General features: G+C 35.6%; 1 protein-coding gene across 3 annotated transcripts; it reads right to left on the bottom strand.

The window, feature by feature from the left end:
• Positions 1 to 128: 128 nt before the first annotated feature.
• LOC102617045 (nuclear pore complex protein GP210) lies at positions 129 to 25868 on the bottom strand. 3 transcript variants are annotated; one of them, XM_006470174.4, is made up of 41 exons: positions 25525 to 25868; positions 23994 to 24259; positions 23193 to 23359; positions 22880 to 23096; positions 21817 to 22163; positions 21456 to 21635; positions 21166 to 21304; positions 20927 to 21075; positions 19921 to 20032; positions 19232 to 19827; positions 18959 to 19082; positions 18562 to 18839; positions 17540 to 17650; positions 17331 to 17393; positions 16652 to 16843; positions 15910 to 15969; positions 15769 to 15837; positions 15419 to 15565; positions 15191 to 15310; positions 14849 to 14968; positions 14125 to 14280; positions 13981 to 14043; positions 13706 to 13839; positions 12888 to 13299; positions 12426 to 12525; positions 12218 to 12330; positions 12061 to 12132; positions 11438 to 11513; positions 10558 to 10665; positions 10303 to 10444; positions 8756 to 8830; positions 8447 to 8669; positions 8278 to 8344; positions 8092 to 8183; positions 7806 to 7866; positions 7400 to 7724; positions 2890 to 2930; positions 2609 to 2772; positions 2414 to 2513; positions 2097 to 2266; positions 129 to 1115 (listed from the first exon to the last, which is right to left on the bottom strand). In XM_006470174.4, exons 1-41 carry the CDS (start codon positions 25698 to 25700, stop codon positions 552 to 554), a joined length of 6891 nt encoding a protein of 2296 aa, XP_006470237.2. In that variant the 5' UTR covers positions 25701 to 25868; the 3' UTR covers positions 129 to 551. The 3 variants fall into 3 exon arrangements, with proteins under 3 accessions (XP_006470237.2, XP_024951190.2, XP_024951191.2); XM_025095422.2 differs by lacking the exons at positions 7400 to 7724; positions 7806 to 7866; positions 8092 to 8183; ... (31 more) ...; positions 23994 to 24259; positions 25525 to 25868 and adding an exon at positions 3129 to 3385; XM_025095423.2 differs by lacking the exons at positions 2890 to 2930; positions 7400 to 7724; positions 7806 to 7866; ... (32 more) ...; positions 23994 to 24259; positions 25525 to 25868 and adding an exon at positions 3129 to 3387.
• Positions 25869 to 26718: the final 850 nt, after the last annotated feature.

The following is a 26718-nucleotide window of genomic DNA, read 5'->3' as shown; positions in this document are numbered from 1 at the left end:
CCAATGGGATTGGGCCGCATGTTTTATTTTCCTGGTCCTACTTTCTCTTGTTATTTTATGAAATGTTCAATTTTTTCAATGGGCTATGGGCTATGGGCAACGGCAAATGAAAAAAAATCACTGACAGATCAATGCAAAAAGAATTTCAATTAAATCACAATTGAGTCAATGTTTGCCACTCTGCTGTGCTCCAGCCTTGGCTAAAGTAATTGCAAACTAAGAGTTCTTTCTCCGAAATCAGAAAGTACATCATTGTCAATATACTAATAAAAATGAAGAGGGGGTGGGGTGTGAATAAATTCATTCTGGTCTCCTCTCCTCTTGTGAAGTAGAGATGGGCAAATTGTACCGTGGCAAGAGTTGTAAAAACACAAAATGCCGCCACCACTTCCATTAAATCAGAGGGAGGGCCAACTCAACTTACAAAAAAAAATTGTGATCACAATTTCTTTAATCTAAGTAAGAACAAAACAAGTGCTCAAAATACTACAATCTGATTCAACCCAGCTTTGCCAGCTACATTTTTTCCACAACCTCTGGAAAATCTTTTTCTACCGCCCATAAGGATGATACCGACTGCTCCCCCCTGCACCACCATATCCCCCTCTACTTCCAAAGAAGGCGCCTCCGCTGCTACCTCCGTAACTACTCCCGAGGCCGATGTCATAACCACTCGGCCCGCCTCCATAGCCGCCGCCGCCACCAACACCACTGCCACCATATCCCCCATAACTCTCATTGAGGCCACCATAATCACCAGTTACATCGTAGCCTCGGTTAAAGCCTCCGTAGCGACCAGAGTACCCAAGGGAGGAGGGCTCTCCCCTGTATGCTCCCATACCACCACCATATCCTCCATATCCACCAAATTCACCACCAACACCGTATCCTCCATATCCACCACCTCTAACACCATATGCCCCACTAGACCTATAACCACCGCCTCCACCTCCACCGCCGCTGCCACCAAAGCCACCGCCAGCAAAGCCACCACCTCCATATCCACCGTAAGCATCTCCAAAGCCACTACCATATGCGGGTTTAGGATTATTGTATCGCCTATAAGATGGTTGTGGTAGGTTTGGTTTCTTTGGTTCTGCTTTCTTGACCTCCACCTACCATAAAAGAGAACATGGACCTGTGTTATCTTGCTTCTTAATTGCTTAGAAATAAGCTTACACCTTATACTTAATTATTCATGGCTGTGTGCCAGAAATTTTTTGAACCTTGGTTTGAAGGCATACGATATACAATGATTTGCACAAAGGAATAATTTCATTAAGTCTGCTTTTCCTGGTAATTTGACTACTATGTATTAAAATCCAATTAATAACATCCTTGAGAACTATATCAAAGAGTTTAAATCTATGTGTGTTGCATATCCATCATCTACATGCCCATAGGACCTCATCAGGTCAATAGAGACCACGAGGTTTGTATGCATACACAGCACAGCAAGTATGCACGGATGCTTGAATTCATTAATCCTAGATGCTTGTACAGAAGAGTAAAATTACTGCATCTTTATTAATAAAAATTCAAGCAGAAAAATTGAAAGTCAGCCATTTAAAGCAATCTGGCAACTCTGCCAAAAAGACAAAGATATTGGGATTGGATTTCGACATAGAAGGAGAAATCGTAGGCACTCGCATAAAATCCAAATAAGTCAAAGCTGACAAGCTTTGCAAAATCAATCACCAGATACACAATTATTTATTACCTACAGGATATTAGATGAGGCTCACAAAACTAATCTCAAAAGATTTCAACTCAGAGTCCTGTAGTATAATGACAAAACAAATGAACAAGCAGAATAATCATCAATTTGAACAATTTCTTAAGTTTTATTCCTTCAAGTAGACACGACATGCATTCTCTCATTCTGATCGTGAGACAAGTTAAGAGTGTTTATTCAAAAATTCATAGCTAGGTCCATCAATACAATACCAATAAGAACTCAATAAAAAATCATTTATTCCTTTAAACGTCATGTACCTCCATTGTATGGAATCACTAAAGGGTAAATTGCAGAAAAGGGTTCACCAAGTAGAAGATTTAGAAATAATAGAGACAGTTTTAGCAGGCAGTTTACTCACCTGGGCTCCAGCCAACTCAAGCTTGTTCCCCTTTGCCAAAAGGTCATCAACTGCTTGCTCCGTGTCAAAAGTGATAAATCCAAAACCACGAGATCGACTGGTAGAATGATCCCGCATGATTTGGTGCTCTTGTACCTCTCCAAATTGCATAAAGAAGTCCTTAAATTCATCTGCTCAATTCCATAAAAATAAATTAGTGCCTCTACACACTAATATCCATAAAGACACATTGTGATCTAAACCCAAAATGAAGAAGTATGAACACCTCCCCCCCCCCCCAACAAAAAAAAAAAAGAAGGAACAAGGAAAAAAGTCACCTTCATTCACTGATGACGGAATTCCACCTACAAAAATCTTCTTCGTCTTGAAATCCTTAGAGCCAACAGCCCCTTTTGGAATTGTTCGCTTAATTTCCACCTAAAACAGTCTCAAAATCACATCTAGTCAGGAACCACTAAAACTAGCTACCCGACTTCAGACAAACATAGTACTAACAACGAAGTCCATCCCACCTGTTTCCCATTAATAATGTGAGTGTCTTCAATGACTTTATCAACTACAGAGGGATCAGCATAAGTAACAAAGCCAAATCCACGAGGCTGCCCTGTTTTCCGGTCCTTCATTATCACAGAATCCGTAATTTCACCATATTTACCGAAATGCTTGATAAATTGAGCTACGTAAAACAACCACCACCCGCCAAAAGAATTAACAACAAAATTTGTTGAGCTAAAGTTACTACTTATACCACTACTACTATTACTAAAGAGCTAGCATAGAACAATGAACTAACCTGACGACGTCTCTCTAGCTAAACCTCCAATAAAAATTTTTCTGCAAATTTTAAATTTTTAATTAAATAAAAAACAAGAAAAAGAAAATACCCATTAAGCTAACTTAGATAAGGGTTGTGTTTTTTTTTTTCCTAGTCTAAGTAATAAAAACAAGAAAAAAATTCAATTTTTTAAGTCTGTCTTTTCCTCAGTTTTCTCGAGAATCAAACAGAAGGATGAGTGAGAAAATAAAATTTACCCAGGGCTGGCTCCGTCACCGGTGTGAGGCTGAGACCTGTCATCTTCTGGGTGGTGGTCTGACGATTTATGAACATCGTTAGAATCTCTGTCAACAATTCCTTCATTAGATTCTGGGTCCATGGGTTCTGGATTTAAGCGGCGTTATAACGGCGGTGAAGAAGGAGAAGACAGAGAAGTTTTATTTTGAAGGCTATCGCAAGAGGAAGAGATATTGTTTGCGTTGCGTTGCGTTATAGTTTTCTAAGCCCTAAAACCCTCTCTTTCCTGATTGGCCGATCAAAGAGCTAAACCTACTTTGGGTAGCACCGATTCATTCCAGCCAATGGTGATTGTGTACAACGGATACCATACTAATAGTTTACAACCGTCTTTGATTTAATAGACATTAGGACTTGGGAGGAATAGGCTGGGGTGACGTAGCCTACAATCAGACATCACAACACAGGACCTGTCTATGGTAAGCTAGTTTGTCACTCCACATCTAACCACATCCAACGGCTGATGCTGCAGTCTGTAGCTTACAGATTCTGTAAGCTAGTCAAGTCCCACAACATAAATCGAAAGTCAATAAAATTTGATTGATCATCTGACGGTACCTACACCTTAATTTTATTTGAATTAGGGAATAATAATAATAATGATACCGTTGTTCATTTCGATCATAATACTAAAACAAAATAATAATAATAATAATAATAATAATAAAAAGAAGGAAGAATGTAAGCCCGTGTCTGGTACCGGTAAAAGTGTTTTTCAACTAAGTAAACACTATCTTACAATCAATGTATGGTACATTCCTCACTCATGAACAGTGAATGAATAGGACCCACTCACTGTTCATGTGAGGAATGTACCATACATTAATTGTAAGGTAGTGGAATCCTTTCAACTAAGCTTTGACAGCAAAACAGCTAAAACTTGTTCGGATATACGACAGACTGACTGACTATATAGATCATTGTAGTAACTAATTACAACAATGGAAAGATGACATATTTATATATATATATATATATAACAATCGCAATTCTGCGCTTCGTTACAGTAATATAATAGGGCGCACTGGGACCCTACCGTGGCACCAGCAATCTCATAATATTACATGATATCATCTTACAACAATTTCCAGGTTATTCTCACGATCATCAGTAGAACTTGGCTGCTGGTCTTGGATGTGGTTCCCACGAATCAAGAAATTGCAGAACAAGCGGATGACGAGATTTTGAAACCAGTAGAAGCAGGGCTTAAGCAGAGAAGCCAACGTTGCATAACAGAGTGATGAGAGTATGAGGCACAAATAGGCTACCAAGAACAGAGACGGAGCCACAAAGAGAGACGCAACCACCGAGATAGCCAAGAGAACAGAGGGCTCTCCACAGCTCACGGAAATGGCACGGCTCACATTGAGAGCGAGTCGGATGGGTGTGAGGAGGAAGAGCAGTAGTGGCATGATGACTGCAGGAATCAGGAGCCAGAATTCTAGCTTTAAAATTGGATACAAGAGTATGTTACTGGTTCCATCTCCCACGTCCCAAGAGTTGCCATCCAGAGACCTGAGGAACAGAAAAAAGATGATAAGATTTAGCAATGGCGGAAACAAAAACCTCAAATCAATTGACACATTCATGGTTTGTGAGTGTAAGATTTGGCAGAGATGACTGAGTTTAATTATTATTAATAAGATTTGGCAATGGCAGTGTTGAAAAGAATGAAAGAAAGAAGAGGGAGAGGGAGAATAGATGAATTACGATGAGTTTCAAGTGCTGGATTTTGGATTTTAAGCTTTTAGGATGTAGCGTAACTTATATAAGGAGAGTTCATTCCTTATATAACCATTTGAAAGAGAAACTTTGTGTTATCTAATAAAATCAGTCAGTAACTCCCATTCTAGCAAATGACAAAGAAATTATAATTGATTTAGGAGATTCAAAATAATTTGAGGCTCCCTTTCTTTTTTTCCTAAAGGGGGCAAAAGAAATCTTACACTCACAAGCATGGATCTGTGACTTATTTAAGATAACATAAGCTTGCAAACGTAATCAAGAATTCACACTTGTAGGGAAGATTCAATTGACTTATTTAAGATTTTTCAAATGCATGCAGAGGCAACAAAATCAATCACACTTGTAGGGAAGATTCCCAATTCCAAAGTCTATTTAAAAGATTGGAGTATTATGTAACATTACGAAAGCACAAAGTTTCTCTTTCAAATGGTTATATAAGGAATGAACTCTCCTTATATAAGTTACGCTACATCCTAAAAGCTTAAAATCCAAAATCCAGCACTTGAAACTCATCGTAATTCATCTATTCTCCCTCTCCCTCTTCTTTCTTTCATTCTTTTCAACACTGCCATTGCCAAATCTTATTAATAATAATTAAACTCAGTCATCTCTGCCAAATCTTACACTCACAAACCATGAATGTGTCAATTGATTTGAGGTTTTTGTTTCCGCCATTGCTAAATCTTATCATCTTTTTTCTGTTCCTCAGGTCTCTGGATGGCAACTCTTGGGACGTGGGAGATGGAACCAGTAACATACTCTTGTATCCAATTTTAAAGCTAGAATTCTGGCTCCTGATTCCTGCAGTCATCATGCCACTACTGCTCTTCCTCCTCACACCCATCCGACTCGCTCTCAATGTGAGCCGTGCCATTTCCGTGAGCTGTGGAGAGCCCTCTGTTCTCTTGGCTATCTCGGTGGTTGCGTCTCTCTTTGTGGCTCCGTCTCTGTTCTTGGTAGCCTATTTGTGCCTCATACTCTCATCACTCTGTTATGCAACGTTGGCTTCTCTGCTTAAGCGCTGCTTCTACTGGTTTCAAAATCTCTTCATCCCCTTGTTCTGCAATTTCTTGATTCGTGGGAACCACATCCAAGACCAGCAGCCAAGTTCTACTGATGATCGTGAGAATAACCTGGAAATTGTTGTAAGATGATATCATGTAATATTATGAGATTGCTGGTGCCACGGTAGGGTCCCAGTGCGCCCTATTATATTACTGTAACGAAGCGCAGAATTGCGATTGTTATATATATATATATATAAATATGTCATCTTTCCATTGTTGTAATTAGTTACTACAATGATCTATATAGTCAGTCAGTCTGTCGTATATCCGAACAAGTTTTAGCTGTTTTACGGTAGCAGACACAGGCTTACATTCTTCCTTCTAATTTTATTATTATTATTATTATTATTTTGTTTTAATATTATGATCGAAATGAACAACGGTATTATTATTATTATTATTATTATCATGACAAAGCTTATGTTACAAATAATGTAACAAACAACCAATCAATATAGGGCATTGATTTTGATATTTCTTAAATCTAATGGATAAAAATAATTTTAACATAAAACAAAGTACACATATGATAGATATTTACAAAATATTTCATTTCTAATCATATGTATTATTATTATGATCGAAAGGACACCATTCATGGTTTAAGTGAACTTCCATTATTATTATTTTTTTAATACAATCTTCAAGTGTAAAAATTATTATTCTTCACAATTTTTAAATTCGTTTATTATATATTTCGCAATCTAGTGAAGTTTTGAAAAATATAACCCACTTTTTGAAACTTTGTTTTACCTTTTAAAAATTCATTTCATATGCAGAAAATCACTATAACTCATCCACAATTACACAAATTCTATGAATTTTTTAGACCACCTAAAATAAAAATAGGATCAGAATATGTCCCTTTTTTTTAAAAAAAAAAAAAAGCAATGAAATTTTCATCTGTAAACTCATGATTTCGGAAAAAGAGTGAATTTTTAATGCACACCGATTAAAATTGACAAATATAATAATCTTTTGAACAAAAAAAAAAGCCCACATGATTCATTAATATGACGTATTTTACTCAACAATGACTTGCTTGCAGTTCATTTCTCATGTAGAAAAAAATACAATAAAACAAGGAAACAACCCAAATGAAATGGCATTCGAGCATCCCCATAAGTTATATCTAAAGGGTGCGATGATCAGAAACCTAAAAACCTGAAGGGATTTGGGTATTACCACAACAATATTCAACAATTCACTTCCCCTGAAAGCAACGATAACTCTATCATGATCATAGAATTGCAGGCGATGTTTTCCTCCAGAATCAAATATATCCAATTACAACTCCAAAATTCAGATGAGTAAATCGCTATCCTTGGTGAGCTTGGCGTCATACTAATCAATATGTACAGAGAGTTTTATCTAATTGGTAGAACTTACAAATCTAGAACGTATTCTGTACGTTAAACCTCCTCCTAGCTTCTCGTCTATAGTTGGGAGTTTCATCAATAGTTCTTCTCACATAATCTACAAAAGGCTGTGGCGTTCGGGGAGACTGTTCATTTGAAACCGTCGGAATACTATGCTCAGGCGTACCAGGTGCTGTTGCATATGGAGTGGCAGGAGAAACAGATGGCTGAGATCTGGTGGATCTCTTCCGTCCATCCAAGATAGCGATACTGAAAACCACTATCAATGAAAATACAGCAAAGAAACCAATAAAGCTTGCAAATATTCTGTTTGATTCTTCTCTTTGCCCAGGTTCAAAGTTAACATCTACTTCCACTCTCTGACCTGTAAAACAGTTCACAGATGACAAAATCACTTTTAAGTAGAAAGTTGCAAGTACTGGGATTCAAAATGATGTAGACTCACCGTTGGCTGGAAGTGTGAAAATGATTTTATCCTTGAATTTCTTGGTTCTTAGCACTGAAACCTGAAGGCACGGAAAATAGATTTTTCTTTCAAATTAATAAAGATAAAAAGAGTACTGAAGCATATTCATTTTGTTCTACTTCACATAGCTCATGCAAGCGCAACTTTCTAATTAATGTTCTTCATAAATGAGATTCGAAATGATAGGAATGAATCTACTGAATTAACTGAAGTGTCATTTTCTATGCTCGTTGAATGCAATTAAATAACAAAGCACAGAACTCACCTCATATTGAGCATGCCCACCAATTCCAATATCTTCTTTATGGACATGACTAATCTTCAACAGATCTTGATTTTGCCAGTGGATTTCAACACCTGCAATGAGAAGTCACAGGTGAACATACATCAATGTCTATCACAAAGAATGAGTTGGGACAGCTACTCTGATGCTATACACGTGTTGACTTACCTGTATTTCCCAGGATAGTTATGGTAGTCTTGTTTGAGTCTGATGTCAGATTTAATTGCAACGAACTCTGCAACACAAACTACCAATATTAGTATTGTTTATACTGAGAACACAAATGCAGGCTGCTAGTGATGCCAATGTCTATTAGCATCAAGTCTTTTTTGATTACCTTGTCCATCTCCAATATTGAAAATCCTCCAACAAAAAGTGCAGATGCTGATGCAGATCCAGAAATACGGTGTGCTTCTCTCAGTGAAGCATTGACAGAGACAGATATAAATGGGCTCGTGTCCTTCGACTTTGGAACGGAACGGAGCAAATGCTCTGGAGAGTAAGGGAAGAAGAGACAGTACAAGTTACCAGTGTCCAGATCCATCCACGGTTTTGCATACCTTCAATAAAAGAAGGAAAATAACATCAAACTGCATAATCTTTACTTTGGCAATATATTCAATAAAACATGAAAAAAGAAACGTACCCGACGAAAGGAGGATCTGCCTCACAATCATATGAGATTGCTTTGTTTTCAAGAGCTTTCAACTTGTGAGTATCACTGTGGCGTTCCAACAAATTCAATTAAGATATTTATAAGACTATAGCTTCAAACCATCAATTAAATTTGTTAAAATCCAGTGCAATGCAATAGCAAAATAATATCCAGTTCCTGATGCAATGGATCTTACAAATAGGACAAATCATGTTGAAGATGAATTTGATAAGTTGCTGACTGCATATACGTAGAAAAAGGTACATCTAGCTTTTATGTAATAAGTCAAGTACAGCAGCTCAAATACAAAATATGAAATACCACAGCTGCTAAGGCAGGTGAATGCTATTATCCTGTTGGTAAGACAAATAGATAATGCAACCGCAATCATCCAGGAAAATCTTTATCTATTTATCTATTTTTATTTCTTTAAAAAATTTATCACGTTAACCTGTCTTATGCAGCAGATTGCCTCCCCACTAAAGGACGGGTCCAAACCATTGACCTACCCCTTCTATCCAATGGAGAGGTTTACCAAAGTTGCAAGCTATGAAAGTAGCTGGCAAATTAAAATTGGAATTGGCACCATTTGCAGAATTAGACATGGAAATTTACAAATTATGCAATGGTGTCAGTATGCTACTAAGACGCATGTGTTACAGGTTTCATGTTATTATCCAAAAACTATTAGTACTTGCATAAAAAGACCTTTTATGAAACTAAATTTTGTATTCTGTAGACACTATTTGGTTTAATGGTTACCCCTTTTGCGTAGTAAAAGGGTTTTAGGGTTCTAATTTTGCTCACATTAGTTTGCAGATGGATTTGTATTACAAATATGTACCATTTATAATTAAAAAAAACGCAAAATTAAAAATATACTTGTTACAACCATTCCAAGTATAGCTTTATAATTTTTATAGATAGAAATATTCTTTTGATTTTTTTTTTTTGGGGGGGTGTGTGGGGTCTTCTTCACTTTTGTTTCATATTTAACATAACATAAACGACAAAAGTGCTCCACAAAGAGGTGCTCACAAATTTGAAAGACGGAAAAACATTTATCTGTAACCAAACAAGTACGACAATTTTTATAAAGAGCTTTTTTTTTTAATTAAGAAAACTCTTTTAGCCATTTCAAATGATATACTAAATAGATAACACTAAAAGATGTTATTTATTCAGTTAGTTTATTGTAAATATATTTACATTTTTTGTAAATATAGAGTCAATAACAGAGTCAATATATTTATTCAGTTAGTTTATATGAAGTAAAATAAACCACACTCTCAAACACTAAATTCTTATCACAGCATAACATAGAAACAACTATTACTCTACCCATGTATGAAGTCACTATAAAAGTCACAATAAGTAGGTCCGAAGGGAGGTCTGAGCTTTTTGTCAATGGCAGAAGGTAAATCATTACTTCAATGCATTAACAAGAAATGCAGGGCAGCAACCAGACAATATCAGCTATTGAACTAAAGAGCAGCTAAAAGGTATCAGTCAGTAAAAGGATCCACTTATCTACATACCCGAATCTCACAGCGAAGGTATATCCTCTGGTTGGGTAAGGAACATTTGTTAGCACCTCCTTTGGAGCATCGATGGAAACAATGTTTTTTGATAGAACAGTAACCGTTGTTTGCAGTTTCATACTTGGAGATTCAAAAAATACTGCATATGTAACAAATTTAAACTATAAAAATGGCCTCATCATATTCTAGTAAAATTTAAAATAAAAAAAGGAAAGAGGCCAAAACCAAGACTTAAGTCAATTACAGTAGTACCTTTGGTTGAACCTATTCCAACTGCTTCAGCTTTGCCAGATGGCATGTGCACATGTACAACACTTTCATTATCGCTAAACCAGTGGCCAGAAACTTGATCACTAAAACCTACAAGTAAAGAAGAGCACGGATCATGTTATTGAGGATAAAATGTAAAGACATACAAACCAGCCTTTCACACTTTGTACTCAAATGTAAGACAGTTGAAAATCAAAAGCTAAGACAAAAATATAATAAAATTCCAATTGCAGAGCAGATTCCCCCCCCCCCCCTCCCCCCCCCCTTAAGAAATGGTGAGAAACATTTGTTAGGAAATACAGATTGCAACTCATGTTTGGTTCATGCAATAACCTGCCACTAATTTCAATCAGCCAGAAGCCGGAAATTTGTATTAAAAGAGATCTAAAGCCGATTAAAAATATTTGGAACATGAGCAATATACATGGCATTGCATTCTCAATCAATAGCAATAAACAACACCATAAAACATTAAGGGCAAAGATAGACATTAGCGCAGGCCTAGGGTGTAATGCCAGTTGCATTGATAATACAACCAAAGTTTTGGATAATGACGTAATTCTGAAAACTCATTTTCGCATCACCTACCAAACACGCCCTATACTCCCATATCCTTGTAACGAGCGAGGTTTTTGAATAATTAGAACATACAAAACATCAAGACTAATCATTTATAGCACTGGAACAAATAATGACAGAGAAGCAACTACTCAAGGTATTACAGAGATTTTAAAGAGAAATTTCATGATGCAGAGAACAGTCAACGAAGATTGCATGCAAAGAGAAATTTCATGATGCAGAGAACGGTCACTGCAGGAAGCAAATGAGATTGAAACTATTTCATCACCAAAGACACACACACCTTCCACACTGAAGTCGAGACTACCTCCAACATGGAGGACTGGATTCTGTGGATATAGTTGCGCTCCAACTGAAACCTGAATCAACAAAGGATTTGATAGAATTGGAAACATAATCAGCAAAGCAAATAAGGGAAGCTTAGAAGTGACTAGCTTAACAGGCTTACTTTTGCAGTCAGAAAAAAACTCAATATAAGAAAGCATATTTCATACATAATCCTAAGAGGGCTGGGATGTCTCACAAATGCCTCACAAAAACTTTTTAAGTAATTTCGAATTGTAGACCAATTTGAAATTCTTCTAGCCTATTCTCAAGTTTCATGACATAATGCAAAATAGAATTACCTGCCCTTCAGACAAAAACCAACAATGACAAATTACCATGGCCATGGGAAAACTCACCATCAAACATGTCTAGTCATTATTAAATAAAAATTCAGTATTCTTCTTCCATTAAGTGGAAGAGAAAAATATGCAGCAAGAAGTACAGACAAGATTCGGTATGCAGCTTTTCACAAGCTGTTTATCATCTGGTGAAAGTAAACACATATCAGCCACGTCTGGGTGTGGTAAATTACACCTACAGCATAACAGTTCCATGGTTCAGTAATAGGACTGCAATTACCAAAACGTAATCAGACTTTTGTGGACTTCTGTTCATTGATACTTGCACGAGAGCTCTACCATGTTGCTTTGCCTTCAAACGGAAAATTGCAGTTATATAATAAGGAAGAAGTTAGAAGTTAAACAGAAACCAAATAAAATCTAAGTCATCAACAAACCTTAAGATAGATTTTCCCACTACCATTGAGTGTATAGTTAATAGAGACAACATCATGATAGTTAGTTTCCGCATGATAGAGTATGACATTATGTGCTTCATGAAAAGGAGTCCCTGGTCAAAAGCAAAATCATGAGACTAAAGGCTCAAATCTGGAACATATGAAGTTCCAATAAAATTAATAACAGATATTAAGAACACGATTGTACCTAAAGCATCATAATAGCTTATTGGAATTTCACATTCAGCACCAACAGCAAGATGAATTACATTCAATGGATATCTATTGCTGATTCTTATTTGAGCCACCTGACAATAATGCATAGCACCAACATAGTTGATTTTAAAACTTCTATATGAGCATCAAGAACGGATAAACGAAAGTTCAGAAACTTGAAAATCCATTACATCATATTTATTTAATAACTCTATTGCAGTATTGCTTAATTAGGTCCTGGATGGTAGTAGAAACCTAATGTGCACATTAACATTGTAAGAAGTGAACTGATAAGAGTACCATCACCTAGCTCCTGCAAACTTCTTTTTACCCATTATGTTACAAGTGTGGTTGCAATTCAATGCATTAAGACACAAAGTTTAGGCATATTTAACAATTAACACACTCATCTCACTTCAATATCAACATTGAAACGCTGCATATAAGAGAGTACCTCAGCCACCCTGACACATGAAGCAATTTCAATTCTTCCACTGGATCGATCTTTTGCCTGGATGCATGCTAGATGGTTACTACTGGTTGTTTTTATTGTGTCCCCATCAATGGAAATATCATCCTTGCTTGCAGCTTCATTCTTTTCACTACAAAATTTCAATAAAGAGTAGACAATTGATCCTTTGCGACTCTGACTATCCCATTGGCCATGTGATTCTGATGATGAAGGCAAAAGACTAGTTGAAGTATAATGCGGGGGGAGAACCCATGTTACTGGAATTCCAAGTGCAAGAGGGAGATCAGACACCACAGATAGTGATATCGATGCACTGTAAATCCTTGATTCTGAGTATGAGTCAGACACAAAATCACATGAGAAAGTAGTTGCAACATCTGTCCTGCCAGCAGATCTGCAACAGGCAAGAAGTGTGGGAGACTGAACTCTTTAAAAGGAAAAAAAGTCATGAAAAAACCTACTTCAAGCGGAGCCAATAATAATAAATTTTCCAAGTAAAATTGATTCCATCCAGAACAAGAACCAAAGAAAAATTAGATTCGAGAACAAAATGTCAGCTTTCCTCTATGGGAAGAAAGACTGATACATCCACCATTTTAATCATATCCAGACACGAGGAAGACAATTTTTCTAGAATTGGCTACTAGAAGTCCCTAAATCCTCTAACTAGATTTCATAAAGTCAAGACTCTAATGATGCACAAGAAATACAATTTGCCTTTTAGCTCAACATGCAACTCCTGTAATATATAAATGAAGCCAAAATGGAGAGAAAAAATTATTGCAATGGCTTTGGTATACCTTCCATACAAGGCTTTGATAAAACCCAGTTCTTTCTTATCCAGGTCATTAGAAAATTGAATTTCCCGTGAAGAAGCTGACTGTAAATCTTGATTTTCACTGTGCAGTTGATCCCCCAGCCAAAAACCCAAAATCTAGAAACAGAAAAACGAGAGATGTTTTTGTACCCAAATGATGAGGAAACATCTTGTTATTTGACAAGATTAATTGCAGAATATATCAGACTGATGCAGCAGTTGCAGACTATAGCAGAATGATGCAGCAGTCAGTCTAACCTTTTCATCTTCTATGGTCCAGTTGTAATTTCTGCAGAGCTCATAAAAAGAAAACACATCACCCTGACAACACCAATAAGTCAGTCAGCAATTGGACAAGAGAGAGAATCCACTGAACTATTTCTCTTGATTTTAGGTTCTTGCCTCAGGAAATAGAGGATGTATGGGCATCTCATGGCCAACAGCAAGTTGGTCACTCTGCGCATTCAATGTCACTGAAGAAGGAACTCCAACTTTCACACTGCTGAAAGCTTGGCAAATTACAACATCTCCATTCCCAAAAACCGTGGCAATGAGGGTCTGATCATAGACACATGCATGCAATTAGTAAAATGTACTATATGTTAACTTACTCCACGGTAAATGTCAATCAAGATTATTAAGGGGAAGGGCCAGAGAGAGAAGAGAAAAAAAAAAAAGAGAATCAAGTTTGTTCTCAATAATGTTGCTGGGAATGATACAGTTTAGCTTTAAAGGGGACCAAAGTCACCCAAGCTAAACCCGATTTTTATATAACTGCCAAAACTGTTCATACACATGACATGTTAATTAAAAATAATTAATGGTAGAGATAATGTATCCTCAACAGATTTCACATCGGCTCGTAGTGTTAAAATGTATTAAAGATCTAAATTAATGCTAATGTAGGTACTTTACGAAAGTTAAAGAGCGTCCAAATTAATTTTCATTCTGGAATTATAAGTAACAAAATCAACTCATCTTAGTTATAAATAGCTAAATTTATAGATAAAACTAAATGACATGCATGCATATAAAACTTAAAACTATGCAAAACTCATCAAAGCTCCAAGTTAGGGGGGAAGCCAGAGAAGAAAACGAGTAGAAAAAATTGGACCCCATATCTTACAGTTTTCCCTGGTGAAATGGCAAACAGTTGACCAGATGATCTGTGGATCGTTGCTATTTCTTCATCTGTACTAGTATAATCAACATATACACCGACAGTTGGGCCTCCTTTCAAGGTAAGCTAGGAATTTAAAGCAACCATGTCACTTTAGCAATCAGAAATACACAAACAACAGAAAATATGCCTCGAACAAAAATTAAAATACAAAAATGAAAAAAAATATTATAATAACTGTACACACACACACACACAGAGACAGCAAGAAAATGAAATTTTACTTCAATTTTCTATCACTTTGAGCTTGGAAAAAAATAAAAGCAATTAAGATGTTGTGGGACATACCATATAAGATGCACCAGGTACCAGAAAAATATCGTGAGGGTGTATTCTCGGTGGTGCATAGACTTCTACCCTTATAGGTTGACTCAATATTTCATGCCCAGATTGCTGTCTAGCACTGACCTGATTCCAATACCTACCGGTCAGTTTGCATGATCTAAATTATCAATACAAATTTAAGGCAATGTCAACTGGAATTTCATACTGGCAAAGGACCAAACAAGAACTTACATAAAGAGTTGTGATCCCAAGATGTTTAGCCATAATTTTAAAACTCGACATGCTAAAATATCCACCATCAGGACTTGAGGTAGCATCATCATCTATGAGTTCAACAATATGATCCTCAATATGTACACGAATATCCATGTAAGTGTACTGCACCAAAATTCACAAGCACTAATCCTCACTTACTAGGAGATTTTAACGTGAAAAATATGACTAAGGCACGTGCATATTTATGAAAGAATACAGAGCAAAATGCTTTATAAACATCAAAACACCAACTAAATTAGCATGAGCTAACAAACAGGAAGCTAGAATATCAAAGCCCATAGACTACAAATGAAATCAACTCAAACCTGAAAAGAGTCAAAAGTACTTCCATCATCGATCCCAGCCATTAAATCAATAGATTGTGATCGACCTTCCTAAAATTAATGAGAAAGCAAATTATAATAGTTGTCACAAATTAGCATGTACCATCCAGGTAAAAGACATACCATGAGGCTGATTTCTTCGCCTGACATGATCTTAATCCAGTCTACATCAGCAACTTGGACCTGGCAAAACATATACCTCCAAGAATGACTACAACTGCCAGCTGGGAGATGAAACATTTAGGAAGAAGGTGACATTCCTAGAATCACACATATCCAGAGCACCAAAGAAAAAAAAAACTTACAAAGAAAAAAAAACCCGTCCTTAAGAAAAACGAAATGGCTCGGAATTCTGAGTAGCATCACAGAACACAATTCAAGCAGCACAAGGCAACTTTACACTGCTGGCTCCATGCCAAAATTTGAGTTATAAAATGTTTCTTCCATTATTATTTATCCATTTTTTGTTCATATAAAAAGTTTTTTTTGTTGGGGGGGGGTGGGGGTTGTGTAAAATTAAAACGAGTATACCACAATACTGCAATCAAAAAGGCATACATCATAAAATAATGTTGAGTACATTAGGTAAAAGGATAGAGTAATATTCTTCATTTACAAGGTGGAGTTCCCAAAAGACTGCATACATTTGATTTTGATACTAGGGTTACGTAATTTACCATGCTGATCCATTTTAAGCTCCATCAATTTTCATGTCAAAACCAATACCACTCTTGCAGAAATAAAATATAGAAAATATATCCGATGAACTTACGAGAAAATTATAGGAAGAGTACATGAGGAATAATTAACACATTTTCATCGACAAACAAATTGTATAGAGAAGACACAAGAGTAAATACAGTACCAGAGCTGAAGCTGCACGTGGAGGAGCAAGTCCAACATCATAAACAGTCACAAGTGCAGTTCCCAATCCTTTCGGAGATAGCATCAATTGTAAGCACTGTAAACCTTCTGGAGCCTGAATGACCTCTACCACTTGAGAATCATTTACAGCAGCCTCCAGGAAACAACTCCCACCAGCAATAGACAGATTTGCCTGAATCAAAATAGTTATGGCATTTCTATTATTTACAGTGCCTAAAATTGACAAATTGATTGCACTAACCTATAGATACTGCCTAATCTAAAGCAGCATTACACGTTTAACTTGATAAGTGAATTGTGTGCTTGAGCTGACCCATTTATATGTCTAATCCTTTAGCTAAATTCAAACAAGTCAAACAATACAGAAACAAAGATGAACATCAACTTAAAAGCATATACAAAAACATCAGAAACCTGTAAGGCTGCCAAAAGATGCCCATTTGACTTAAATTTTTTGCTTAGACGCCATCCTGATAGTACTCTGATTTTCAAACCTAAAAAACTCTTCCTTCCGAACATTTAATAAAACCTCAATTGATTAAACTGATTCAGGATCAGCAAGACAAGCAAGGAATTAAGCGAAGAACTTGTCAGGAAATGCTTGATGACGCACACATCCTAATACATTCTCTGAAGAGAGCCATAATAGTAATGTCTACCTTAGCATCAGGGTTAAAAAATAACAAGTTGTACTCCGGGTTGACTCTTAGAGTGGAAACAAGCTGCATATTTGAACAACACCAACAGTTAGAACCGAACTTACAAGAAGTAATTATATGAAAAGTACGAAATAAGAACACGATACCAACATAAGTAAAAGTAAACAATTTAGATGTCCCCGCAAAATCACATAATTCAGAAAGCATACCTGTAAGCGTACGGCATCAGTAAGAAAACTCTCTGAAATTTCAAGCAGTTGAGCAGAATGATGACCATCGTTAGCATCACAGAAACCAGAAGCAGTGGCACGAACAACACACTGAGATACAATAAGTGAACAGCTCATATCCAATGACAACACACACAGAAATACATACATGAAATCGATCTCAAGCTCAACAGTCTTTTAACTAATTAATGAAATGAGATGATTTGAAAACAAGAACTCCTAGTTATCATAGGTCTAATACAATATTAAAAAACAACTTATACCACAAACTTAAGCTTACAGGAAAGGCCAGACAATAGTATTTAAACTCCAAAACAGTAACATGCTTGTGCACCCATGTCTAAGTAAAGTTAACTAAAGTATCATAATCACAAAGTCATACGTGAAGAAAAAGGAGTTCAAAAGTTTGATAACTTGAGAGCCACTCCGAATATTACACCAATGGAGTATGCATCAAAGGCTCCATGTGGATTTGTGGAGTTCTAAATAAAAGTAGGACAATCAATTACAATAATTGAAGCACTGAAGCTTCTTCAATTTCTAAGCAAAAAATAATAATAAATAAATAAATAATAAAAAATTAATGGAGATACTTCTATTGTCTTGTCAATCAAGTAGGAGTTTTCTGACTTTACTTAAATAGAAAATAGAAGAATATTGAAGTTGAAGTAATAGACCACAAACTAACTTGTTTTCAGGAAAAGGAACAAAACAAAAAATCCAGCTCTAAAATTCTCCATCTTCTGAGCATAGAAATTAATGGAGATCTATGATATCTTATGGTTACATAAGGAATTTTATCATATAACATCAGTAAACAGTCTAGAAGAAAGTATAACTTAAACGTGTTCAAAGGAAATGCAATGGAACAAATGACTTGCCTCCAAGAATTCTTTTTCTCATCATTTGAGAGAAAATACTAAAATAGTGATAAACCACCGAAACAGCATATTATAAAAAGAAGGAAGCTCAAGATGAAGATATGAAAGTCCCATAAGTACCAGTCCTGATTCATTTTGCAAGACCAAAAACCTCTCCCAACTGGATGCTGACTTCTGTGAACCATAAGCATCGTCCCAGTATGCCAATCCATCACAATTGCTCAGTTCCCACCCCAAACAAAGAGAAGATGAGTTGGCAAAAGCTTCCCCAGAGCTACTGATGCCAACTGCAGCTATTCGAATAGTTTGCCCATTTGCAACAGTAACACGAGTGACACGTATTCTCCCTGGGCTACGGTCAGCTTGAGCTGCAGTCTGTATAACTTTACGTTCATTCACTGAAATGCCATAAACACAATCAAAGGAATGTGAATTGATACTAAGAAAACATGAGTAAGTTGTGCTTGCATGTCTACATGTGTCATGTGTATATTAATATGCATACATATAGCTGTACCAGGTTCATCAACTAGCAGCGCAATTGATGCAGGAAAGCTGCATGTAACAGAGAGTGAAACTTCTGCAACTGCAGGCAGAGGATGGTCATCTCCGACCAAATTTCCCCGTTTAAAAACTAGTTCCTGAAGCATTTAAAATCAGAGAAAGAAAAAAGCATCATGATTTTCAATTGTTTAATTGACTAAAATAAAGAAAAAACACACATTAGAAAATGTTAAGAAGATAAGAAACAATATAAAGTATAATTGCCAAGAAAAATGTTGAAGCTCACAAAGGTTCCCAGAGTTTGGCAGAAAACTCCATATAAATTCTTGGAGCTTCCAGAAACAACATGTATATGAACACCATCGCTTGCATGGTTATGCTTGCCATTGAAGATCTCGAAAGTCTCAATGAAGTCAACATCTTCCTCCCATGGCTCTGGTCCTCCAACAAGCAAAACATCAACATGTGTTCTCGGTACAAGATACAACTTATCCAGAGCCTCCATTTGAGTAGTGGTTTCTGATTGACCCAGATTGAACCAATAACCACCAAATCCGCTTCCATCACCTGCCTGTTGCACAATAAGTGGTGGATAAGCTGCAATACGTGAAGAAGCTTTTAAGACTATAGGTCCATCAAAAGAACGATCGAAGTGCTGATAATCCTTGGAAAGTGTTGCATGTAGCATGGTTCGGCCAGAACTAGAAGCATATAAATGGGCCCATGAACAGGGAGGACCATGGAGAGATATATCATGTTCAACAGTCCCTAGCTTATCCAAGAAAGGCTGCTTCTTTGTTGCATTGAGTACAATGAAAGACTCACTTCCAGCTTTCCAATTCACTGAAGAACTAAAAGCATCACATCTATAGAAATAAGCACCTGCACATCACAAGCCAAATTCAGCAAAAGAATATGAAATTCGATAGTGATAACAAGCAGGGAGTTCCAAATAATTGTGAAATTTGGCACAACCATTTAATGTTTTCATTGTTACAGCTGCTTGAAGATGTGATCCTACTACAGTCTCAACAGGGAAGTTTCGCAGTATAACCATAGAGGATGGGGTGGAAACTTCAATAACAATCTGTTGATAGAAAAAAAAAAAAAAAAAAACTTATAAAATGTTATCATGATCCCATATAAAGAGTCTGTTTTTGAACACCAGATAAAATGTTATCACCAATTTTACTTTTCAATCATGCAATAGCACAATACTTATATTTTTATTTTTATTATTTAAATAAGAAATGGTATATTTTTTTATTATTTGAATAAGAAATGTGAAACCAAAAAAAAAAAATTGTAACACAAATTTTATGAATGCATTAGCACCATTTCAAGAGATATGTCCAGCATACTTGGCACAAGAAGGACAGATTGATCAACTTTTAATAGAATGCTGTTACCATTGAGCATCTCCAAGGAAATATCCCATTTATAAAAACTCTTTGATATTACAAATATGGTCATTATTCAAGCCTTGAATGGGTGGAATTGAAGGGCGGAGGGGGAGGGGGAATCAACATAGTGAAACCCAACTAGTTTCAGATTTAGGCTTCATTTAAATTACTAGTGAACTCCGAAGAGTTGCAATAAAATCAGACATTTCACATAATTGCATGCAGACCAAGTAGAAATCCTGTCATATAACAATTAATGGTACGAAAAAGTAAATAAATCAATCAATTACAGAAGAATCTCTTCCAGACAGCCGAACATAACTCATTGCATATACAGGTCAAAACTAGAGGACAAACAAAAATTAAAAAAAAAAAATGGAGTATGACAACAAAATATTTCTTACTCAAATGATACTACTCAGCAATTTCAAGGCCAAACTATGAAATAATAAAATACTGGGCTTCCAATTTTACAATTCTATGGGCACTTTCAACTGAGAGAACCAAACTCAAATATACAGAAATTCAAAGAAACAATTATACACTACTGGTAAAATATACAAACACAATAGAATTACCTCATCATAATTGAATGAATCAAAAATGGACACCACTTTAACAGTTGCTTTCCCAGGTTTTTTTGCCTGGACAACTCCAGAAGCAGTTATGGACACAGTAGCCATGTCTGAAGAAAACCATTTGTAGTCGCTGGATGTTTTAGCACAACCTATATGATTAAACGGAGCATTAGAACCCATCAAACTTCAGAGTTAGCTTAAACATGATTAGAAATATAGAAAGGTAGAGGGCTAGCAACCTCCTGTAGCCATCAGCTCTACTTCTTGATAAATACCAGGGGCCCATGGGAGGAGAATGCTCTCAGACACGCCATTTGTCTGATCCAAACTGAACTTAATTCGGTCACATACCATTATTTCTTGCACAACCTTCAGAACCTACAACAGCAAAGCAGATTCAGATGACAGTTAATTTCCTAGCACTGGTTAAAAGAGCATTTAAATTTAACAAAATAAAGGAAACAATAATTAGAAAAGAAAAATTATGACTAAATACTTGGAAAAGAGATAAGCTAAAGCCAATTTGCACCTCCTTTGTATCATGAAGCCCACTAAAATATGTTAAAGAAGCTGTCAATTTTCCTAGTCCCTGTGAAGTTGCTTTCAGGATTCTAGAATTTCGCCAGCCATGTTTGAGCACAAGATCATTCGGCATTGAAAAAGTTCTCCAGCATTCAGATTGGTTGTCAGATAGTTTAATATCATCACTCTGCAAACAAGGAAGTGAAGAACAAGAAGTTAAGGAGAAATTAATTACTGAACAAGCATAGAGAAAAGAAAATGCCAACCAAATATTAGCACAAAGTATCAATACATAGAACAAAGAAGTATATACAAATTAAAAAAATGCCTTTATGCAAACTACACTTTCCTCAGAATGCATGCATTACCTCTGTAATGTAGATCTCTTGTGAACCAGGTCCTTGGGAGAAAACTTTCATCTGAATAAGATACTGAAAACCAGAAACAACAAACCAACGAGCAACAGAAGGAATGGCTTTTGTTCCTTCAACAGGATCACCAGAAATAGACAGAGGTGAAATGTATAACCATAAAGTGTCAGGAAGAACCACATTAAGTGAAGACACTTGTGTGTGGCCAGCAACTCTGGTATCTTCAACAATGATAGCTGTTTGCCCTAACCTCAGAGCTTGAGTTAAACCCATCATATTGTCCACCTGAGCAACCGAAGAGTTTGAAACAGACCAACGTTGATGCGGAGATGGCAGAGCAACCACTGAAATCCCCAATGAAAATTGTAGTAAGAACATCGAGAATTACACCAACAATGCACCATTACATAATTAGTACATCCTTAAAAGAAGAAAACTAACTGAAACCAACTTAATATTATATTTACATACAACTAATAGTCCAAGAATACCCAAGATAGTTAATGAATCTAGCTCTTAATCAAGCTAATTCCCAACATCTATATACATTATTTTCTAATAAGAAACAACATTTTTTTATTAATCCAGATGAAAATACAGTGAATGGTGAACCACTGATCCACACTTACAGTGAAGATGCATGCATCCACAACAAGAAAAGTCAAGAAATAAAAGAACCAAAGTATAAGCCTATAGAAAAGCCATCAATAGTTACAATATCAATTTTTCATTGAACTATTGTAGCTATATTTGGTTGGATTTTAAAAAAAAAAGGAAAAAGAAGATTGAGTAACAGTAAGATATCATGAAGCCAAACCAATGCTTATAAAGATGGGAGAAAATGATCTTTATATCATAGAAGTTCAGTATCTTTCTCTCTACAGCATCTTCAATTTTTCTCTTTTCCTTTTTCTTTTTCAACCTAATAATCCATGTAAGAGCTGATATCCCACACTTTGGAGCAAACATAGTTGCATAAAGAATCAAATTAAACCAGTGGTTTTGCTCAAACTAATCTTATCTATTAGTGAAAATAAAAAGAAGAAAAGAAGAAAGGAACCTTGAGGAATATTCCCACGAATTACTTTAAGTTTATATTGCAGTGCAGCACCAACAAGGACAAAAACTGGTGAAGGTGGTTCGATTGACATGGCTTCCGCAACTGTTAGAAGAATGCTATCAGCCATGTGCATAAATTCTGTCTCAAGTAAATGCACAGATACCATCTCGTGGCCGATTCCAATTCCTTTTACAACATACAAATCTGAAAATACACCCTGCACCACAGGTCAACAAATGTAATGAGATCTAACTATAAAAGTACACACTAAGTCACAACTAGTGCTCATTCACCACTATAAGGATAAACGTACACTATTCTCAAGTTCTATTTGCACATCTAAGTCGCCGCATAATCCCCCACAGTCACTAAGGGGAGAATCCTTCAAAGGAACATGTAAAAGGTGATGAGATGATCCATCAGTTTCAGGCATTAGTTGCCACATGAACTTTAAACCCACCAATGAAGAAAAGACATTATCTGCAATAAAGGTTGAGAAATAAATACAACCAGAATAAAAATGGAAATAGCTGAATAAAACTTTCAATAGTAACTAAAAATATGAAAGGTAGAATAAAATCATATACAACAACCCAAGACAAGCCCAACTGCACAAGCGACAAGCAACCATGCAAAGATTAGATAGGCAAAGAAACATCCAGTTACAAACATAAGTCATGTCCATCATTCAAAAGATCAAATATAGCACATTGGCCATGTCATATTTAATTTGAAACTTACATAGCAACTCAAAAGTATTCAATATTTGACAAAAGTTGTTTAAAGGTATCAGAAATTTAAACAAAGAAATAACAGATTCAGTTTCTAGATTTATTGAAAAACATAAAGGAAGAATCTAACAGCAAAATTAAACTGAAAATGATAACAACTATGAAGAACAGAAAAATGATAACTGGTTAGAACCAAATTTTGGAAATTTAGTAACAAAAAAGAAACAATAGCGTAAGAATTTCAACTTGTTTAGTAAATTGGAGTTCCTCAAATTCTTAACAAACTAATAAAAGTGAAATAGATTACAATAATAGACTATAATCGAAACCGATAGAAATTGCTGAGGTCCCAACATTCCCAACTATACACATATTTGAGATACCTTCACTGTCAAAGGCACGCACACGAAGAGTAGCAAGCCCATCTAGATCAAGTTTAATAGAACTATGAAATATCTGGATTCTGGAAAAGTTGTCAATGAAAACTTTGCAGCGAATTACAGTCCCAGAGTAAGCATCAGTAGCATAAACTGCTGTCTCCTTCCGACCACTATAGGGGGCAATTGATCTCAAGCGTGCACTTGTTGAGCAGTGATTGCTTGAATTATATTCAGGTACAACAGATAGGATATCATGATGATCCCATGACCTGTAAATATAAGGGAGAAAATAATAATAATAAAAATATCGTGAAGGCATTTTATTATAAAGAACCAAAGGAGAAACATTTCTATCACTTCATCATCCCTTAATAACTCACTTCTGGAAACAATTTATAAGAGAGATCATTTAGTAGGAGGATTTTCCACAAGAATGATGAATGATTTGCAAAAGCTGACTTTGTAAAAGTATTACATTTGCACTTGATCTTAAAATAGTGTTCAGGTGTATGCAAGAAACTTTCTTGATACAACATCACAAACAAAACAAACATTTCCCAAGAATAATAGAGAACAGTCAATCTGAAACTTCACATTTTCAATTATCAAATGATACACAAAAAAGCATCTACCACAACCATTTATAGAGGCTGCATGAATATGAGTATCACATTCCTATGTACACATATTTTTGCTTCCTCCAGAGCATGTTTCGAAGGGGATTTTGTTAGAATATCCCTAACGGGTTGAAGGGGAAAAAAATATCAATAATACACTAATTTTACGTATATACCATGATCCGATGAAATTAAATATACTATTCCACACATGTAAACGTTACTAAAGATACATCACTTTAAATGAGCCTTGTACTGTCAATTCCTCTCCTTTCCATTTATAGAAAAAATAAGTTATGAGATCTTACAGGGACAGTACATCGTTTATCATCTTTCTTTCTCATCTTTTGTACAACTAAACAAGGGAAAACAAAATCTAGTGATACTCCTACAAGGGGTATTCTATCGAAGGGTTGATTAAGTTATTACTCAACACAAAAAATTTAATTCAGAAGTACTGTTTTTTTATCCTTAGAGCAGACAGAATTCCACTGGTAATCTACTCTTTTTTCTCCTAGTTTCTTGACTCCAACTACATATGCATAAATCACACACACATGAAAAATTGTCATGCTTCACCAGCTGATGGCAGTATCAACTTTTGCAACTTCATGAATAGAACTAACTCACATTCCATTAAGACCTACTACTGAAACGTACTGTCTAAACCAGAGGCTAACTCCAGAACACTCTGTTCTTCTGTAACATTAATTTCATTTTTTTGATAGATTATTCACTTTTTTTTTTGGTTAACTTTAACTACATAAATTTAAAATCACCTAGGATTCAACATTTCAACTTCAATTCTTTGACCTACATTTTCTCTACAACCAAACTAATCACAAATTAACCAAAAAATAAATAAACCGACAAATAATTAACAAAAATAAAGGCTCCTAGCATTCAGGTGTACGTACCATTTAAAGCAGCCATCACTTCCTTGAAGCCGGTATTCAACAGGATTCGTCATTTTAGGCGGCAAAAGTATGTTGACATCAGCAACGTGCGGTCCGGACGTTAAATGCGACGTCCCTTCGGCGGCCACCGCCACCAGAAGTAACAAAACGAACCGAAATGCGAACCGGAACATCATTTGGCTTTTTGCTAATTTACAAACTAAAAATAAAAATCTCTACAAATGGACTCTACATGAAGCTCGAAAAGTTCCTCGTGCTGCGAAGTTCAGGTGAAGTACTGAGTAGCAGCAGTGAAGTGGAAGATCGAGTATACTAAACCCTAAAATCAGGGTTTTAGAGCCCGAAGATATCTTGTGGAATATCAATTTCCAAAAGGAGTTGGTGACGTGGCGTTATCGGGTTGGTGGCGAGGTTTTGTAAAGTGTCACCGACCAGGTGTCGGATTGAGCGTGGGAAACAACAAAATAGAGATACGCGCGATCGTCGCGGACTCGCGGTTCCCATCCGAGTTCATTAATTGCGAAATTTATATTATGATCCTTATATTTGATTTAAATGCATTTGAATCTTCAAAAGTTGGATTTATGGTAGTTACATCCTTCTATTAGATAATGAATTAATGATAATATGATATTGATAATGCCACACCTTTTATCTTCTTGATGTCAAGTGTGTTTAATAAATAAATGTTGCAATGGGATAATGTTTCGAATCATTTATAATTTCTTCAAATAACGAGTGATTTTTTAATAAGTTAAACCATAGGATTTTAATTAGAATTATTGGATACAAAATACAGAATAGGTCTCATTATGTATATAATTTAAAATTAAAAAAAGATTATTAAATTTTTTTAATACCGATATATTACAATTAAGATTTTACTTATATATATAATTAAATTTATAAAAGTATTAATACAAATCAACTACTGTGGCATAGATCAAATCTCTATCTTTATTAATTTAAAAAATATACCTACTTAACCTAATCATTAGGCAGTGGCGGACTCAGAAATTAAAATGAGGGGGGCTTAGTTCAAAAATTTTATTTAACTTAGATTTTTTTAATGTTCACTTGAATATATTTTAAGTCTTATAAACTCAAATTTTATTATTATTTTTTATTCTAAATAATAATAGTAATAAATTATTATTTTTAAATACATGAAAATATTATTTTTTGAAGTAGTAT

The sequence above is a fragment of the Citrus sinensis genome, chromosome 2, assembly GCF_022201045.2.
Source record: "Citrus sinensis cultivar Valencia sweet orange chromosome 2, DVS_A1.0, whole genome shotgun sequence".
Lineage (NCBI taxonomy): Eukaryota > Viridiplantae > Streptophyta > Magnoliopsida > Sapindales > Rutaceae > Citrus > Citrus sinensis.
Note: the sequence above shows the minus strand (reverse complement) of the source record. Positions and strands in the feature narration are given on the sequence as shown.